The following is an 18,764-nucleotide window of genomic DNA, read 5'->3' as shown; positions in this document are numbered from 1 at the left end:
GTGGACATTTATGAAGTAGGAGAAATTCGTTGGTTCAAAATGAGGTAGTAATGTATTCCTTAGTATATTTTATGCCCTTCAGTCTTCCGAAGGATTTCTTTTTTCTTTTTTCTTTTCTCGTTAATAGATTAATAATTGATTTATTTTTTTAAAAGATTTTATTTATTCATGAAAGAGACAGAGAGAGAGAGAGAGGCAGAGACACAGGCAGAGAGAGAAGCAGACTCCATGCACGGAGCCCGACGTGGGACTCGGTCTGGGGACTCCAGGATCGCGCCCTGAGCCACCCAGGCGTCCCAGTAATTGATTTAAAGCATCTCCCTGCACACTTGATAGGACAGTATGATTTGGTGCCAATCATATTAAGCTCTGCTGACAGCTTTTTTAGATAAGAACTCGGAGGGTGGTGGGGATGGAGGGGTGGGGTTCATGCTTGTTCTTTAAGCCACTGATAGGTTTTTGTTTTCAGCGTCAGGCGAATAAATTGCATCCCAACTATATGCCTCAAAAACTACTCTTGGGTGTAAACTTTCCAAAAACTCCTTTGTTCATTTCCACTAGGAGGCTCAGTAATTGGATAGTGATTTTTTAAAACTCTTTCTCTATTTATGTCCAGTTTGTATTTGTAGTGCATTTTGAAGCACATTATAATTTTTATTTTTACATTATGATTTTATTAGTGAAATTAAGCCCTTGTATTATATAAACCAAATATGGATGGTCTTTACAAAAATCTTCCTTGTTGAAAAGTTCTTGAAACTTAATATTTTTAGTTCATTAATAACTGAGAGATGGTAAAGCCCCAGGTGTTGAGAGATAAGCAGAAAATATGTTTTGCATGTTATTTGGACATGTGTGCATCTGCATAGAATTGTGTCATGTTTACATATGCATTTTTAAAAATTACATGGGACTTGGCAAGATCCAAATACCCAGTTTGGTTTACTCTGGAGAAAATCTTAGTACATTCTGCTCTGTTGAGTCTGTAGAAGTTATTAGTATTTTTTTAAAAGATATTATTTATTTATTCATGAGAGGCACAGAGAAAGGCAGAGGCATAGGCAGAGGGAGAAGCAGGCTCCATGCAGGGAGCCCGACGTGGGACTGGATCCTGAACTCCAAGATCACACCCTGAGCCGAAGGCAGATGCTCAACCATGGAGCCAGCCAGGCGTCCCAAGTCTCAATAAATTATTAACTATTACTTCTGAATAACGTTTTTGGGTTTTATTCCTTTACAAAGAGACCTCTGTACAGTAGAATTGTCCAAATAGGGTGACATTTTGTAAGATTTCTTGGATCTAAAAGTTGGGGTGCCTGAGTGGCTCAGTTGGTAGATAATGCAACTCTTGATCTCGGGATCATGAATTCAAGCCTATCTAAAAAAATAATAATATAACTTCTGAGAGTTGATTTTTTTTTCCTTAACGTTTTATTACAAAATTTTCATACATCTAGAAAAATTGAAACAACTTCACGGTGAATACCCATATGACCAGCAGCTGGATTCTGTAATTGACATTTCACTATACTTTTTTTTTTTAAGATGTTATTTATTTATTCATGAGAGACAGAGAGGAAGCAGAGACACAGGCAGAAGGAGAACCAGGCTCCCTATGGGGAGCCAGTGCTGGACTCTATCCCTGGAATCACGACCTGAGTGGAAGGTAGATGCTCAACCACTGAGCCACCCAGGTGCCCCATCACTATACTTGTTTTATCACTTATTTAATCAACCAGCCAGCCCGCTCTCATCTTTTTTTTTTTTTTTTAATTTGTTTTTCATCTTTTTTTTTTTTTAATGCATTTCAGAGTAAGTTGCACATTGTCAGTACATAAATGTTGGTTTTGTTTTGTTTTGTTGTAGGTGTATCATTTTCCTCCATTTCAGAGTTTTCAGATTGGTACACAGTGTTAACATTAGTTTCAGATGGGGGTGCCTGAGTGGTACAGTTGGTTAAGTGTCCAACCCTTGGTTTCTACTGTCTGAGATTGAGCCGTCTCAGGATCCATGGTCAGTGTGGAGTGTTTGGGTCTCTGTCTCCCTCCCTCCCTCTGCTCTTCCACACTGCATATGCTCTCTCTCAAATAAATAAATGCATCTTTAAAAAAAATTTTTTTTTAAGATTTTATGCATTTATTAGAGAGAGAGAACAAGCAAGGAGAGTGGCAGGCAAAGGGAGAGAGACAAGCAGGCTCCCTGCGTGCTGAGCAGGAAGCCTGATACAGGACCTGATTCCAGAAGCCTGGGATCATGACCTGAACCAGAGGTAGATGCTTAACCAACGGAGCCACACAGGTGCCCCTAAATAAATGAATCTTTGGAAAAAAAAAACAACAACAAAAAACCTAATTTCAGGTGTAATAAATGTTGATTTTTGAAAAATAAATTTCCTTTGTCTTTAGTTACTGAAGTTAGTGCAAAATGTCCTATATTAAGAAGTCCTGATCCCTGGATGGCTCAGCGGTTTAGCGTCTGCCTTTGGCCCAGGGCGTGATCCTGGAGTTCTGGGATCGAGTCCCACATCGGGCTCCCTGCATGTAGCCTGCTTCTCTCTCTGCCTGTGTCTCTGCTCCTCTCTCTCTCTGTGTCTCTCATGAATAAATAAATAAAAATCTTAAAAAAAGAAAAAGAAGAAGAAAAAGAAGTCGTCGTCCTAGTAGAGGGAGTAAATGAACAAATGCAAAAAACAAATGGCTTAAAATGGAGTACAAAAAGGGGCATCTTTTGATTTGATCTTTTTTCTAGTTTTCTGTAAATTAATAAGAACATGTTATATTTTCTTTCTTTTCTTTCATTATTTTTATTTTTTAAATATTTTATTTTTAAACAGTCACTACACCCAATGTGGAGCTTGAAGCCACAACCCTGAGATCAAAAGTCATACATTCAAGGACACCTGGGTGGCTCAGTGGTTGAGCATCTGCCTTTGGCTCAGGGTGTGATCCCAGTTCAGGCATTGAGTCCCACATCAGGATCCCTGTAAAGAGCCCACTTCTCCCTCTGCCTATGTCTCTGCCTCTCTCTGTGTCCCTCATGAATAAATGAATAAAATCTTTAAAAAAAAAAAAAATCACACATTCAACCAACTGAGCCAGTCAGATGCCCGCATGTTCTTATTTTCTTAAAATTTTTAGGTATTATAGTAAGTTCTCTGTCTTAGTAAATTTAAATTTGAATAAAAGATATAAAGTCCCACAGTAGCAACAATCTGTAAGATCGTTACTTACCTACAGAATTCTGTTCTTATTTACTCAGTATAGCAATGAGTAAACTATTGTGGACACATTCAGTATAAATGATGACATTCAGTTCTCAAAGTTGTAGTTATTAGAAAGCTAGATTTGGGTTTGTGTGGATGATCTGCACATACTGAGGGAGAAACTGAAATCCTACACGGTAATATCAGTCTCCAATTAGGGGGTTATTACTGCTTTTATTTTCCTTTGCATATAATACAGCAGCTGCACAGCTTTTGTTTTCTTTATAGATCTTTTTGATTGTTGTTTGAGAGGATAGCTAAGAAAGAAAATGATTTTCTTGAGTTTCCATTGACTTGTCATCTTTTTATTCTCCAAATAGAAAGTTTACTGCAGAAACCGAGAACAATGTCCTTTTATTTTTATTCTCTACAAGAAACTTGTGATGAGGTTAAAACTTTCACTGAATAACCTTTTAAGTTTTAGGTTTTGTATGTGATCTAGATTTTATTGTACTCTTCCCTCTGGTTCTCTGTAATTACTTCATCCAAACAGGAAAGATAAAATGGTCCTCTATGACAGTTGTAGAAACTAGCCTTAATATCGTGAATCATGTATATGAATATGTGTGTGTGTGTGTATATATATGACAATGCAGATCATCATTACAGTGAATTACGAAGGAGTAAGTGACTGCCTAATTCTGGACGTGAGGAATATGAAATCATTTAGAGGTTCCAGGAAATCTTTGGCTTTTTTTCTTAAGAGAATTATGCATGTTCATGTTGAATTATTGCCTGTTATTCTTGGACCTCTGTCACTAGCAGGGATGAAGAGATGGTACTCTAGCTTATCTCACACAGATACTATGCACATGCATGATTTGTTTTGATGAGGCAATTGCCTTTTAGCAGCTTAGTATTAATGTAAAATACTGATCTAGAGTAGTTGCTATTAGAGCAGTGGGTGTAAAGTGGAGGTATTGTACATTTTAGTTGCTATAAAGTTTTCAGATGCTTAACTTGCAGAGTCACAAAGATGGAAAGGCACTTTAGATTTCATATAAACTAAACTCTGGGGGAAGTAGTAAGTGACTTATGCAATATATAATTGGTGACAGAAGCAGAACAGAAACCTAATTCTTTAGATTTCTTTACTCAAAGAACTTTCTGATTCATGTAGTAAAATCTGGGTAGAAGAGAGTTGTTATTTAATCCAAACACAAATCATGATATACTCAAACCATTGTAAATATTATTAAAAGAAAAGTAACGTTTATGTGAAGGGAAGCTTTATTATTTCAAGGTATTTAAGAAAATGAATGTTAATTTAGAATAGATTAAATTGACCTTGCTTAGAGGTGATATGAATAACAATGAATAGACACATGTGTTGTCAGCTTTGTGGACCCTCTGATTGTGGTCTTGGGTGTTTTGAGGTTTAAAGCCATACTTAATGTGGGGCACTATTACCTGCGTAATAGAATGACTCAAAGAGAGTCTCCTAAGTTTTCCTGCTTAGGTCTTACTGTTTTACCCCATTGTTTCTTCATCTTCACATACTCAAATCTCTCAGGTAATCAAAGCATAATTTTTTTTATGGGAGAGGGAGAAGCAGACTCCTCGTTGAGCAGGGAGCCAGACACAGGGCTGGATCCCAGGACCCTGAGATCATGACCTGAACTAAAGGTAGATGCTTAACTGACTGAGCCACTCAGGTGCCCCAGTCTTGTGATCAAGAGTCACAAGCTCTACCAACTAAGCCAGCCAATTGCCCCTGCTCTTTTTATTTTTAATTGAAATATAATTCACATACCGTAAAATTTAGCCTTTTAAATTATATTATTCAGTAGATGTTTTAGTATAGTCACAAAGTCGTTCAACTATCACCACTATCTAAGCTTAGACCATTTTCGTAACCCCAAAGAGAAACCTTGTACTCATTAGCAGTCACTCCTCATTTCCCCTTTCCCAGCCCCTGGCACAACCAGACTACTTTCTTCTCTGGATTTACCTATTCTGGATGTTTCATATAAATGAAATCCTGTAAGATGTGGCCTTTTGTGTCTGGTTTCTTTCACTTAACATAGTATTTTCAAAGTTCATCCTGTTGTAACATGTTCTTCATTTCCTTTTTATGACTGAATAGTACTTCATTTTCAAAAGGGGTTTTATTGGGATCCCTGGGTGGCTTGGCGGTTTAGTGCCTGCCTTCGGCCAGGGTGTAATCCTAGAGTCCTGGGATCGAGTCCCGCATCAGGCTCCCTGCATGGTGCCTGCTTCTCCCTCTGCCTGTGTCTCTGCCCCCCACCCCTGCTATCTTTCGTGAATAAATAAATAAAATCTTTAAAAAAAAAAAGGATTTTATTGATTTATTTGAGAGAGAGGGAGAGAGAGCACAGGAGCAGGGGTGAGGGGCAGAGGGAGAAGCAGGCTCCCTGCTGAGAGAGAAAGAGTGAGAAAGAGAAAGACACACACACACACACACACACACAGGCCAAGGAAGAATGAGAAGCAGTCTCTCCATTGAGCAGGGAGCCTGACTCAGGGCTCAATCCCAGGATCCTGGGATTACAACCTGAGCCAAAGGCAGATGTTTAACTGACTGAGCTATCCAGGTGCCCCTTCTGTCTTTAATTTTAAGTTAATAATATGAGGGGACGCCTGGGTGGCTCAGCGGTTGAGTGTCTGCCTTTGGCTCAGGGCATGATCCTGCAGGGAGCCTGCTTCTCCCTCTGCCTGTGTCTCTGCCTCTCTCTTTCTGTGTCTCTCATTAATAAATAAATAAATAAAATATTTTTAGAAATTAATTAATAAAATGAATAAGATTTTTTCTTTTTTTTTAAACTAATGAATTTTATTTTAATTTTTATTTATTTATGATAGTCACAGAGAGAGAGAGGCAGAGACACAGGCAGAGGGAGAAGCAGGCTCCATGCACTGGGAGCCTGATGTGGGATTCGATCCCGGGTCTCCAGGATCACGCCCTGGGCCAAAGGCAGGCGCCAAACCGCTGCGCCACCCAGGGATCCCCCCAAGATTTTTTCAAATAAGGGTAATGGTAATTTTTGGTACACAAATAATAGTAATGTTTTAATCACTAAGGAGATGAAATTTATGTGAAATTATTACCAGATCAAGTTATTTGTTCAAAAGACTCAAACCAAATGTACTCAAGAAATTTGATTTCACGGGCAGCCCAGGTGGCTCAGTGGTTTAGTGATGCCTTCAGCCCAGGATGTGATCCTGGAGACCTGGGATTGAGTCCCACGTCAGGCTCCCTGCATGGTGCCTGCTTCTCCCTCTGCCTATGTCTGTGCCTCTCTCTCTCTCTCTGTCTCTCATGAATAAATAAAATCTTTTTAAAAAATTTGATTTCAGGGATCCCTGGGTGGCGCAGCGGTTTGGCGCCTGCCTTTGGCCCAGGGCGCGATCCTGGAGACCCGGGATTGAATCCCACGTCGGGCTCCCGGTGCATGGAGCCTGCTTCTCCCTCTGCCTGTGTCTCTGCCTCTCTCTCTCTCTGTGTGACTATCATAAATAAATAAAAAAAAATTAAAAAAAAATTTTGATTTCACATTAATTTTTATCATAGGTTCATGTTTCAATCATAAAGATTTTATTTATTTATTTATGAAAGACACAGAGGGAGAGGCAGAGACATAAGCAGAGAGAGAAGCAGGCTCCATGCAGGGAGTTTGATGTGGGACTCGATCTCAGGACTCCAGGATCATGCCCTTGGCCAAAGGCAGGTGCTCAACCGTTGAGCCACCCAGGTGCCCCACACAAAAAAATTATTTATTTATTTATTTGTTTATTTATCTATTTATCTATTTATTTATTTTAATTTTTAAATAAAAATGTCACTGTTTTCGGCTTACTAATGACAAGCAGGTAAGTCTCTGGACTGGTTCGCTGAAGGTTTACATGCCACATATGTCCAAATAAGGTAAGATTTTTGCCCCAAAATTATCTCTGAGAAAATAGCTGTACAATAAAAACTTGTACAATGAATGTGCATAGCAGCATTTTTCGTAATAATGAAAATAAGCTTAAAAATAAAAACCTAAAAGTCCCTTTGACTGATGCATGGGTAAAAAAAATGTGGTATATCTATGCAATGGAATATTGTTCAGGGGCCCCTGGGTGGCTCATTCCGTTAAAAATATGCCTTTAGCATGACTCAGGCCTTGATCCTTTGGTCCCATGTCAAGCTCCCTACAACAGAGTCTGCTTCTCATTCTTCCACTTCCTCTGCCCCTCTCCCCTTGCTCATGTTCTCTCTTTCTCTGTCTCAAATAAATATATATAATCTCTTTAAAAAATAACCCCTAAGAGTATTTATGATTTAGGACATTAAACCCCCCTCCCACTTTTAATTTCATTTGCATTTATTTTATATAAAATTTACCCCCAGACCATAAGTCTTTGTTTCTTCAGTTTCTTCCGGTATATCTTTTTCATCTGTGCTATCTCCTCTTCTGGTTTAGGAACAGTCTCTTTTTCAGTAAGGATCATCTCAGTGGGGCAGGGTTCATTCATGTATAGGTAAATCCATCTGTGAGCTCTTAAATTCTTGCTGCATCTTGGGGGCTTTGTTTACCTGGATGTGCTCAATGACCAGAGAATCCATCTAAACGCTTAAGTTCAGCATTAGTCTCTGCAGTAAAAATTCACCACTCTTTGAGCCACTGAGCTTGTGTCCAGCCCCGCTGTTTAGCCTGGGCATATACTTACCAACTTCATCATTGTAGTGACAGGATGGCACACTTTGCTTCTATAAAGTAACATCCTTCAGATACTTGGTGGCTTTTCAGATATACACACCTTTATGGCCTGGAAGGAACACAAAGATTTGAACCTCTTGATTTGCATGATTATGTTGGGTTGTCTGGGACAAGTGAATAGTGAATCATTTTCAGAGATCATCTCAGGCTACTTAGTGGAATAGCTAAAAACTTTTTAATTCTATGCAGCATAAACGTAACTTTAAGCTGGGATAATTCAGTTTCAATGTAGACTTGATAGTAAAAATAAAAATCCATTTGATAGAATGAAATGATTTGTACAAGATACAAATCAAACACATTTCCAATATAAATTTTTTTTTACCTAGCTGCTTGGAAATAAACATGATGATGATTATCTCCCAAATACCCTAATTACTTATTCTTGGTAGATAAGGACATTGCGTTCTCCTATAATTATTACAGAACTGTTTTGATGTACTCAAACTATGAGAATATTGGAATTGACTAACTTGTTTTTCCTTCAGGTTGCTCACCTCTATAGAGGACAGGATTCTATAAAGCTGAGAAGCCTGACCAGTAGGATGTTGTTGATATTTCATTTTTTAAATTTTTTGGGTGTTGATATTTCAGAGGTTGTATCTTAGCATTGAGGCTTCCAAAATGTGCATATAGTCTTTTTGCTACTTGTATTTGTGAATTCTTGGGATCCTGTACTGCAGAGATGATTAACACTATACTTTCTTTTCTTTCTTTCTTTTTTTTTTTTTTTTTCAGATTTATTTATTTATTTATTCATGAGAGACACGCAGGCAGAGGGAAAAGCAGGCTCTATGCAGGAAGCCAGATGTGGGATCTGGGGACTGCAGGATCATGTCCTGAGCCGAAGGCAGATCCTTTAACCGCCGAGCCACCCAGGCATCCCATATACTTAATTTTCTTACTCCTATAATGGCAATTGAGGTCTCTTGTTCTTCCTTTGGTGCTTGGTTTTGTTTAATGAATGCCAGACTATGAAAAAAGGCTGTTGGTCTTTTTTTTTTTTTTATAAATTTTTATTTATTTATGATAGTCACACACAGAGAGAGAGAGAGAGGCAGAGACACAGGCAGAGGGAGAAGCAGGCTCCATGCACCGGGAGCCTGACGTGGGATTCGATCCCGGGTCTCCAGGATCGCGCCCTGGGCCAAAGGCAGGCGCCAAACCGCTGCGCCACCCAGGGATCCCAAGGCTGTTGGTCTTAATCGTTGATCAGTGTCAAAACCCATATGAAACATGAGTCATTTAGTTTTTCATTTTACGGATTGTTTACATATGTAGAGGGGTAGGATAGTAGAGATGGAAAGGTTATTAAAGAACCAAAGATAAATTTGGACTAGCTAGATTATTTCCGTGTTCCAGGTAAATAAGACAGGAAAGGTCAGGGGCTTCTTACAAACCTTTAATCTGCCTGGTCAGACCTCTGTGTTGGCTGTGGAGATTTCTGTTCTTAGAAAAAGTTTACCCTTTACTGGGCTGCCAAAGCAGAGAGCAACCCATTTCTGAGTCAGGGAATCTGTTAACAAATGTATTTGTAGACTTGGCAAAAGTTTTTTTTTTTTTTAACTAACTTTTTCTTAAGGTAGGTTATTGAAAAATAGGACTCATAGTTCCATTCTGCTTTATTATAGCTGTATTTTATGAATTACATACTAGAATTAAAAGAGCAATGAAGTAGAGTTTGAAAGTTAGCATTCTAATAGTCATGTCACTAACTAGGTGTGTCATTCTATGGAAGATCTGAGTATGCTAAGAAAACAGATGTTGTCTTACATCTTACAATAATTAATTAGTACTTACACATGTGTTCCTGGCAGGTGCTGTTGGCAGCAGCGGTCTGCACAAAAGCAGGAAAGGCTATTGTTTCTCGACAGTTTGTGGAGATGACCCGAACTCGGATTGAGGGCTTGTTAGCAGCTTTCCCAAAGCTCATGAACACTGGAAAACAACATACATTTGTTGAAACAGAGAGTGTAAGATATGTCTACCAGCCTATGGAGAAACTGTACATGGTGCTGATCACTACCAAAAACAGTAACATCTTAGAAGATCTGGAGACCCTAAGGCTTTTCTCAAGAGTGGTAAGAGTCCTTTTGTAATAGTGGGTCATAGTTTTCTGCTTTAAATTTTCACTGTGAAACTATTTTTTCCCCCATGGCAGCTGATGATTATCAGTTTGCATGCTGCATACCCTCCACCACAGCAGTTTATTGCTATAGCTCCTTATTCTTTCAGCATACACTCGTGTCCTCCTGGACTGTAAGTATCCCAGAAGAGAATGTACAAACTGACCTTTTGTTTCCTAGCGATTGAGCGGTTGCTCCAGTCTGTTTTGGTGGTTCTGACACTTGTTTGTACATATTTTTAGATAATATTTGTTAGCTAAGGCTTACTGATAGAGATGCAACACATAGACTTTATGCCGAAGTCTTGCTTAAAAGAGTAGAGGAGCTAACAGAGGGATTCAGGTTTTATTGAAATTTGTGGATTTTATTTTATTTGAAATTTGTATATTTTAAAGGATAAGATTTGGAAAACATAAATGCTGATACGTATTAAATCTTTCTTTTCCATTGCTGCCCTCAATCAGATCCCTGAGTATTGCCGAGCCTTAGAGGAGAATGAGATATCAGAGCACTGTTTTGATTTAATTTTTGCTTTTGATGAAATTGTTGCCCTGGGATACCGGGAGAATGTTAACCTGGCACAGATCAGAACCTTCACTGAAATGGATTCTCATGAGGAGAAGGTGTTCAGAGCAGTTAGAGAGGTAAATAGGGTCTTCTTTGGTACTTCTTATGTATCTTTCTTTTAGGCTTTACTCTTTTCCTGTTCTTATTTGTTAGTATAGACTGTACTCAAAGCCACATCCATGGATCTCTCTTTTTGTAGACTCAAGAACGTGAAGCCAAGGCTGAGATGCGGCGTAAAGCAAAGGAATTACAACAGGCTCGAAGAGATGCAGAGAGACAGGGCAAAAAAGCACCAGGATTTGGAGGATTTGGAAGCTCTGCAGTATCTGGAGGCAGCACAGCTGCCATGATCACAGAGACCATCATTGAAACTGATAAACCAAAAGTGGCACCTGCACCAGCTAGGTATAATCCAGTGTATCATTAGCAACCCTAGAATGGCAGATGAAGGCTATATGTGTATATCTTGGAGTCATATCTGATTTCTGGGCAAGTTGAAAATAATGATTGACTTAAAGTAAGATATAATACTAAATTTGACTACATAATAAAAGAATAAGGGAGAAATCGGAATGTGGTAGGGGATTTTTGTATGTAAAAGAGGGTTCTTTTACAAATTGTACCATGGGAGTTGCCTTATTTTGGAAAGTAGGGGATATTTAACTGTTTATATATAATCTGGGTTTTTAAAAATCTTGGTGTGAGTGGTTGTCAGAATCTGTGAACTACCTGAAAGTATATGCAAGAGTTTATTTATGTACAGATGTATTTATCAGGATGGAAAGTACAAAGTTTTCATCTGCTCATGCATGCTTATACAAGTGTACCTTTGGTCTGTAGGTCCTTGAAGCTTATATATTAATGGTGACTTAGCAGCCAGTTTGGGCAGGGAATTGCCTAGTGCTCTACTAAACCCTAGGATGCTTGAGTTTTTCCCTTAAGATCATCACATTCTTTTTAAAGAACAGCTTCAGGGAAAGCTTGAATGATATGGGTTATTAATGTTTCTTAAAGTCATATATGTGGTTTTTTTCCCCCTTAATTTTGTTATTTTTTTATTCTTCCACTTAGGCCTTCAGGCCCCAGCAAGGCTTTGAAACTTGGAGCCAAAGGAAAGGAAGTAGATAATTTTGTGGACAAATTGAAATCTGAAGGTGAAACTATCATGTCCTCCAATATGGGCAAGCGTACTTCTGAAGCAACCAAAGTGCATGCTCCACCCATTAATATGGAAAGGTAAGCAGTAACTTTTTCAGTAAGAACAGACCACATAATGTGTAAAAATATTTCACTGAATTACAGATTTTTTGTGCGTCTTTTAATTTTTCCAGATTTAAAAGACTTAGAGTAGGGGATCCCTGGGTGGCTCAGTGGTTTAGCGCCTGCCTTTGGCCCAGGGCGCGATCCTGGGGTCCCGGGATCGAGTCCCGCGTCAGGATCCTGGCATGGAGCCTGCTTCTCCCTCCTCCTGTGTCTCTGCCTCTCTCTCTCTATGTCTATCATAAATAATAAATAAATAAATATAAAAAAAAAAAAGACTTAGAGTACATCCTAGATTTTAACATGGGGCCTTTTCTTCTTCTTCTTCCCTTTAACCGTGATTGGAGGGCTCTCAGCTATTTTCTATGAAGTTTAGAACTTAACTTTTATTAACTCTGTGCTGGCTGAGGTTTTTTGTTGTTTTGTTTTTTTTTTAGAGAGAACATGTGGGAGGGGTTGCAGAGGGAGAAGGCAAATCTTTTTTTTTCTTTAAGTTTTATTTATTAGTGAGAGGGGGAGAGCTTGTGTGTGTGTGCAGGCATGGGGAAGGGCAGAAAGAGAAGGAGAGACACAGGGAGACTCCCCAGTGAGTGCAGACACCCACATGGGGCTTGAACTCAAGACCCTGAGATCATAACCTGAGCTGAAATCAAGTCTGACACTTAGCCAACTGAGCCACCCAGGCACCCTAGTGTGCTGGGTAAATCTAAAAGTAGCTTGCCTTGGGCACCGGACTGGCTCAGTTGGTAGAGTATGTGGCTCTTAATCTTGTGAGTTCAAGCTACATTTTGGGTGTAGAGATTACGTAAATAAATAAAACTTTATTTAAATAAAAACTTGAGGGCAGCCCGGGTGGCTCAGCGGTTTAGCGCCACCTACAGCCCAGGGTGTGATCCTGGAGGCCCGGGATCAAGTCTCAGGTCTGGCTCCCTGCGTGGAGCCTGCTTCTCCCTCTGCCTGTGTCTCTGCCTCTCTCTCTCTCTCTCTCTCTCTCTCTCTTTCTCTCTCTCTTCTCTCTGTGTATTCTCATGAATAAATAAATAAAATCATAAATAAATAAATAAATAAATAAATACAAACTTGAGGGGTATCTGAGTGGCTCAGTCAATTAAGCTTCTACCTTTGGCTCAGGTCATGATCCCAAGATCCTGGGATTGAGCCCTACATTGTGCTTCCTGCTCCTTGGGGAGCCTGCTTCTCTCTCTCCCTTTGTCTGCCATTCCTTCTGCTTGTGCGCTCCCTCTCTGTCAAATAAATATAAAATCTTTAAAATATGTAAATAAATGAGTGAAAACTTGAAATAAAGAAATAATAAAACTTAAAAAAATAAAAGTAAATTGTCTTTATGCCTAGTATGTACATGACCAGCGGACTTGAATTAGATGGCTAGAGCTGTGGTAGCTCCTACACTATTTTTTGGCATGTCGTCGTCTTCTTTTTTTTTTTTTTTTTTTTAAGATTTTATGTATTTATTCATAGAGACACAGAGAGAGGGGCAGAGACACAGGCAGAGGGAGAAGCAGGCTCCATGCAGGGAGCCCAACATGGGACTTGATCTCGGATCTCTGGGATCACGCCCTGGACTGAAGGCAGCGCTAAACCGCTGAGACACCCAGGCTGTCCTTGGCGTGTCTTCTTTTAATTAAACTTCCTTTTTTTTTTTAATTTCTTTCTAACTTTATATTTTTTAAAAGATTTTATTTGAGAGAAAGTGAGAAAGCGAGCACATGTGCGCAGGAGAGCACAAGCAGGGGAGGGGCAGAGGAAGAGGGAGAAGCAGACTCCCTGCTGAGCATGGAGCCTGATGTGGGACTCCATCCCAGGACACTAGGATCATGACCTGAGCCAAAGGCAGATGCTTGAGCTACCCAGGTGCCCTAATTAAACTTTAAGATGAACCAATCTTTAACACAAAAATTATAAATATTTTTAACAGCAAATTAAAACATTATCTTTTGCCTTTTCAATACTTGAACTCAGTATAGAATATTTTGATTTGTTTCTTATCTCAGGACTGGTTCGCAACTTTTTTTTTTTTTTTTTTTTTTTTTTAGCAAGCTCACATATTCATGACTCAGATTTCTTGTCTTGAAGCCCAGACTTCTACTGTTGCTGATGGTTTTGGGGTCAAGTGAAAGATGAGTCTGAGAAGATACTTTTATCAGGTGTACATAAAAGAAGAGTATTTTCTATGTCCTGTTCTGTATGAGATGGACAGGGTTACGTTAGGATAAATCTCTGAAATCACTAAAGCTCCTGTGCTATTCTGAGTGGTTGCTTTGAGTGAGACCAAGGCTTGACACTATTTTAAAAAGTTGTTGGAATCCACCATGTATTAGGGCTTGAGACTCTTCTAAATGATGAAATACTTCTTGAGCATGGAGCAAACTCTTGTGAAAGTAAAGGGGACCCATGCACTCATGAATGGGGGGAGGGGAAGAGGGGAGAAGGAGAGAATCCTGATCAGACTCAGCCTAGAGCGGGGAGCCCAATGTGGGGCTTGATCTCAGGATCCTGAGGTCATGACCTGAAGCGAAACTAAGAGTCAGACACTCAACTGACTGAGCCACTCAGGTGCCCCAACCCTGCATTAAGATACATGACTTTGTAGTCTTATGTATCAAGCTTTTGTTTTTGGGAAGACTTATATGCTGAAATAAAGCAGGATGCCACAATGTTCTTTTTAGTATCTGCAGTTTACCCAAGTTAAAAATAGTTTTAGTAGAAAATATGGATAGATTATACTTAGTAATTGCCCAGAACAGCAGCACTTTTTATTTTACTTATTTTTTTTTATTAGGTTATACATTCTATAGTTCAAAATTTAAAAGGTTTAAAAAGTATTTTTTTTTTTAATATATTTTTATTTATTTATTCACGAGAGACAGAGAGAGAGAGAGAGAGAGGCAGAGACACAGGCAGAGGGAGAAGCAGGCTCCATGCACCGGGAACCCGACGTGGGATTCGATCCCGGGTCTCCAGGATCGCGCCCTGGGCCAAAGGCAGGCGCCAAACCGCTGCGCCACCCAGGGATCCCAAGGTTTAAAAAGTATTATAGGGACTCCTGGGTGGCTTGGTCAGTTAAGTGTCCCACTCTTGATTTTGGTTCAGGTCTATGACCATACCACCCTGAACGCGCCCAATCATGTCTGATTTTGGCTCAGTTCATCTCAAGGTTGTAGGATCAAGCACTGTGTCAGGCTTGCACTCGTGCTCAGCGTGGAGTTTGTTTATCCTTCTTCTTCTGTTCCTCACCACCCCCTCTTAAATGATTAATTAAGGTAAATCTACAGAGGAAATAAGTATTAAAATAAAAAGTCTTCTACCCAGCCAGGCAAGTTTCTCTTTTTGGAGGTAACTAGTATTAACTAGTTTTTTGGTATATTCTTCTGAGGGGGTATAGTCTATATGTAGGCTAATAAAAACATACATATTCCATTTTTCTTCTTTTTACACAGTGGTAGCATACTAGACATTTTCCAATTTTTTTTTTTTTTTGAGATGAGAATAGCCTTATTTGAAACATAAAGATACATCTAAACATAATACTGGGGATCCCTGGGTGGCGCAGCGGTTTGGCGCCTGCCTTTGGCCCAGGGCGCGATCCTGGAGACCCGGGATCGAATCCTACATCAGGCTCCCGGTGCATGGAGCCTGCTTCTCCCTCTGCCTATGTCTCTGCCTCTCTCTCTCTGACTATCATAAATAAATAAAAAAATTAAAAAAAATAAACATAATACTGTGTCTTAGACTAGATCTTGTACTTTATTTAAAATTTTTTTTTAATTTTAGGGCAGCCGGGGGGGCTCAGCAGTTTAGCGCTGCCTTCAGCCTGGGGCATGATCCTGGAGATCTGGGATCGAGTCCCGAGTCGGGCTCCCTGCATGAAGCCTATTTCTCCCTCTGCCTGTGTCTCTGCCTCTCTCTCTCTCCCTCTCTCTCTTTCTGTCTCTCTTGAATAAATAAATAAAGTCTTTAAATTTTTATTTTATTTTATTTTAAAGATCTTACCCATTTGTTTATTTGAGAGAGAGACTGAATGTGTGTAAGTTGGGGGAGGAGCAGAGGGAGAGGGTGAGAGAATCCCAAGGAGACTCTGCATTGAGCAAGGGGCTTGATTCCAGGACCCTGAGATTATGACCTGAGTTGAAATCAAGAATCTGATGCTTGACAAACTGAGCCACTCAGGTGACCTGGGATCTTGCACTACTTTGAATGACATTACTAGGTCAACTGAACAGAATTGGCATGTGGATGATTGAGTAGGCAAGTATCAATGTCATTTTATGAAATTAATAACAGTACTGTGGTTATGTAAGAGAATATCCCTGTTCTCACAAGATGTACTCTGACATGTTTAGGGGTAAAGGGCCATGGTGTACATGACCTGCATCTAAGTGGATCAGGAAAAAATTAAATAATAGTCACAGAGTATGCAAATGATAAAAGAAATGGTGAGATAAAATATTAATAACATTTTAAGAAGGTATAAATGTATTCCTGTATAATTTTAATCTTTTAATTTTTGAAATTATTTTCAAGTGAAAAGAATTTCAGTTGTTACCCCCTTTTCCCATAACTGCTTGGTATTCGTTTTTGTGGCTATACGTTTATGTATTTAAGCAGTTCCCTATTTATGGATATTTAAGTTATTTCCAAACTTCTATCATAAACAATTCTTCAGTGAATAACTACTACATTGTTTGCACTGGTGGAAACTTGTCTGTGGGATTCTGTACATAAAGCAGCATCTAAAAATAAATTGTGGGGATCCCTGGGTGGCGCAGCGGTTTAGCGCCTGCCTTTGGCCCAGGGCGCGATCCTGGAGACCCGGGATCAAATCCCACATCGGGCTCCTGGTGCATGGAGCCTGCTTCTCCCTCTGCCTGTGTCTCTGCCTCTCTCTCTCTCTCTCTCTCTCTGATGACTATCATAAATAAATAAATTAATTAATTTAAAAAAAATAAATTGTTGGCTAATCACCATTAAATCTTGGAGAAAGGGAATTCTGGTTTCTACCTCTATGAACAGATTTATTACTTTTTCTCTACAGTGTGCACATGAAGATTGAGGAAAAGATTACACTGACTTGTGGACGGGATGGAGGATTGCAGAATATGGAGTTGCATGGCATGATCATGCTTAGGATCTCAGATGATAAATTTGGCCGCATTCGTCTCCATGTGGAAAATGAAGATAAGAAAGGGGTGCAGCTACAGGTGTGTGGAGGCTGGAGGCTTTGGCTAAGGGAGTATAGTATTAAGACTTCGGTTTTTCTGCCTAGCACAGTCTTTCTTGACTGGAGTTTCTCATGTGAACCACAGAATGCAGAAAATTGATTTCTTTAACTAGTGCCATTCTAGATACCTAGGAAAGAAGTTAATTTATTATATACAGTGGATACCTTTAGGCAGTAAATCTCTTCCCAGGTGAGTTGAGAGCAACTGACAGCAATTGTATTAGAGTAGTCTTTTAATAGTAGAATTGAACGAAAGGTCATTTTGAAATCTAATGAATAGGGTGCCTAGGTGGCTCAGTTGGTTCAGTGTCTGCCTTCAGCTCAGGTCATGATCCCAGGGTCCTGGGATTGAGCCCTGCATCAGGCTCCCTGCTCAATGAGGAGTCTGCTTCTCGCTCTTCCTCTCCCTCTGCCCTCTCTCCTTGTTCATGTTCTCTCTCTCTGTCTCTCTCCACCTCTCTCCCTCCATCTCAAATACAATCTTTAAAATATACTCATTAACAAAGATACAAACAGGTGCTTATTTATTACTGTTACACAAAAAGTAAAATAATTAAAGGTATTGCCGAAATACAGTTTTTAAAAAATGGCAGTTTTTAAAAGATTTATTTATGTATTTAGAGAGTGTGAACAGCAGGAGGGGAAAAGGGAGAGAAGCAGATTCCCTGCTGAATGTGGAGCCCTCTGTGGGGCTCAGCTTGATCCCAGGATCCCTGAGATCATGACCTGAGCTGAAATGAAGAGTCAGACACTCAATCAACTGAGCTACCCAGGCGCCCTAAAAATGGCCATGTTTTTAAACTTAATAAGGAGATATTTTATTAAAACAGATTGTGCGGATGCCTGAGTGACTCAGCAGTTGAGCGTCTGCCTTCAGCTTATGGTGTGATCCCGAGGTCCTGGGATTGAGTCCCACATTAGGCTCTCCACAGAGAGCCTGCCTCTCCCTCTGCCTATGTCTCTGCCTCTCTGTGTCTCTCATGAATAAATAAATAAAATCTTTTAAAAAATAAAATAGGTTGTAACACTAAATTTACTCATCCTGTCATTGTGTAAACTACATTTGAGAGAGAGAGAGAAAAAAAAAACGAGTAGGGGGGAGAGGCAGAGAGAAAGGGACAGAGTCCCTGCTGAGACAGGAGCCTGATGCAGGACTCAATCCTAGGACCCTGAGATTATGAGCTGAGCTGAAGTTGGATACTTAATTGACTGAGCCACTCAGTCATTCATTGCCCTGAAAGGGCAATATCTAATTATATTTGAAAAGTTAGAATCCTTACAAAATAAATATGTATGTTCCACCTATGTGGATAAGTATAAAACTTCTTTGTGTTATTACAGTTGTCACATTTTATTTTATTTAAATGGTTGATCTTGTATTTCTTGTCAGAAAGACAAAGCATTTTCAGGGAAGAGTGTATTTTTTTGGTCTTCTTTATTTTTCCTCCATAATCAGCACTAAGTTGTCTTTTGGGAGTAATGCTTGTAGTTTTGATGACAGCTTTGCTGGCTCTTAAAGTATATGTAGGCTACTGTCCAAGAATTATTTTTTTTTTCCTTTTTTGTCTTAATAGGACTTCTTTTTA

General features: G+C 39.5%; 1 protein-coding gene across 2 annotated transcripts in view; it reads left to right on the top strand.

The window, feature by feature from the left end:
• The window catches only part of ARCN1 (archain 1), a 29,842-nt gene that overhangs the window by 1,118 nt on the left and 9,960 nt on the right, over positions 1 to 18,764 (top strand). The window contains exons 2-6 of one of the 2 annotated variants that reach the window (XM_025465331.3): positions 9,804 to 10,067; positions 10,577 to 10,756; positions 10,879 to 11,084; positions 11,751 to 11,915; positions 16,993 to 17,158. In XM_025465331.3, coding sequence (XP_025321116.1) covers positions 9,804 to 10,067; positions 10,577 to 10,756; positions 10,879 to 11,084; positions 11,751 to 11,915; positions 16,993 to 17,158 — 981 coding nt within the window. The remainder of the gene's footprint in view (positions 1 to 9,803; positions 10,068 to 10,576; positions 10,757 to 10,878; positions 11,085 to 11,750; positions 11,916 to 16,992; positions 17,159 to 18,764) is intronic. The other variant, XM_049109911.1, reaches the window with a different exon arrangement.

Source organism: Canis lupus, chromosome 5, assembly GCF_003254725.2.
Source record: "Canis lupus dingo isolate Sandy chromosome 5, ASM325472v2, whole genome shotgun sequence".
NCBI classification, from domain to species: Eukaryota; Metazoa; Chordata; class Mammalia; order Carnivora; family Canidae; genus Canis; species Canis lupus.
This window is presented reverse-complemented; position numbering and strand designations above follow the sequence as displayed.